Source organism: Buceros rhinoceros, unplaced genomic scaffold, assembly GCF_000710305.1.
Source record: "Buceros rhinoceros silvestris isolate BGI_N320 unplaced genomic scaffold, ASM71030v1 scaffold35367, whole genome shotgun sequence".
NCBI lineage: Eukaryota > Metazoa > Chordata > Aves > Bucerotiformes > Bucerotidae > Buceros > Buceros rhinoceros.
In genome coordinates, this window is record NW_010421023.1 from 14539 (window position 1) to 15988 (window position 1450).

The 1450-nt window shown below is 57.3% G+C and overlaps 1 protein-coding gene across 1 annotated transcript in view; it reads left to right on the forward strand.

Annotated features, from left to right (window-relative positions):
* The window catches only part of LOC104496412 (zinc finger protein 609-like), a 1720-nt gene extending 1075 nt beyond the window's left edge, over nt 1-645 (forward strand). Inside the window, exon 2 of the mRNA XM_010139520.1 lies at nt 574-645. Coding sequence (XP_010137822.1) covers nt 574-645 — 72 coding nt within the window. The remainder of the gene's footprint in view (nt 1-573) is intronic.
* The last annotated feature ends 805 nt before the right edge of the window (nt 646-1450 follow it).

A 1450-nucleotide genomic window follows, 5' to 3' on the forward strand; every position in this document is an offset into this window, starting at 1 on the left:
GGGGGCCGGCAGCCAGGCTGTGCCTGTCTGCTGGGAACTGTGCAGTCACTGCCGTACCGTCGGCAATTTGGTTTCCCTGGTGGCAGTGTCAGGGAGGTCCAAGCCTGGGCTGGCGGTGAAGGGGATGTCCCGGTGCAGTGCCCGCTCCAGCTTCCACCAGGACAGCATCTGTTGGGCGCCGTGCTCAGCTTCCTAGTGGCTCTGTCTTGCATGTCAAAGCTGCCTGCTGCTCCTGAAGGAAGTTATTTCTCTCTGGTTGCATCATTTGCAGAGAAGGAGATCTCGATGAGTTGGGAGGCGTGGGCACTGCGCGGGTGTGCAGACAGGCACAAGGTGCAAGGTTGACAGGAGTTCCTGCCTCAGCTGTGGGTCTGCCGTGGGTACGTGGGCTTTGTCCTGCTGGTGGTGATGTTGTTGCTCTGGGTGATTTTTTTATGTGTCACTCCTCTGCTAACACTCAGCAGCAATATCAAGCCAGTGAAGCTGCTCCTCCAGGTCACCGGGGGCGCAAACAGCCCCGTTGACCGCGTGAACAGCTGTCTGCCTGTTCATCTGAGTGGTGTTTGTCTCTAGGTGGGTGCCCGGGCCAAGCACCACAAGTGTGTGCATTTGTGGTGGCTCAGCCCCGATGCCGTCAGCACGTGATGGGTTTCAGGAGAGCAGCTGGGGGGTATCGGGGTGCATGTTGCTGCATTGTGCAGCTGGTGAGACCATTGAGGTGTTGGGGTGGTGGTTTAGTTTTTTTCCATGCGCAAAAAGCTAGAGTGTACATGGAGAGAGGGGTGGTGGGGATGGATGGCCATGGTAGAAGAGCTGATAAGTAGGTCAGTGCTTCCTCCACTCAAGAGGAGATGTCCCAGGGCAGGTGACTGAAGCCTGTGGCGTGGAGACGATGTGGTGTTTCTTGTCCTTTCTGGATTAGAACTAGAGCGAATGAAACGAGGGCGAGGAGCAGGTGCCCTTTTGCCTGATGAACTTGAGTGCTGCTGCAGAAAGCTGTGGGTGCTGAAAGCTCACCGATGCTGTAGGGGCCCGGGTGGGTTTGTGGAGAGGGTTGTTGTGGGGGTTTTGTCAGGAGGGTGTACAGAGCAAGGTGTTTCGGCTTGTGAAAAGCCCGAGGAGGACTGGAGCTTGGGAAGTGCTTTGGGACATATCTCAATGCGCCTGGCGCTACGTGCCTTCTCAGTCATCTGCTGCTGGCCGCTGACAAAGCCAGCGCAGGAGCTGGCTGCACCTTTGGTTGTACGCTGCACGGCTTGTTTGGACTATGGGGGTTTCTGTCTTTCACTGGTGCAGCTGTAGAAACCCTCTGCAGGTGGAAATACCAAAGCAAGGTGGGGACTATGGAGTCAGGGACCAACCCTTGTGGACCTGGTGGGTGAAACGCTGGACATGACCCAGCAACGTGCGCTCACAGCCCAGCAGCCCCCCGTGTGCTGCGCTCACACCC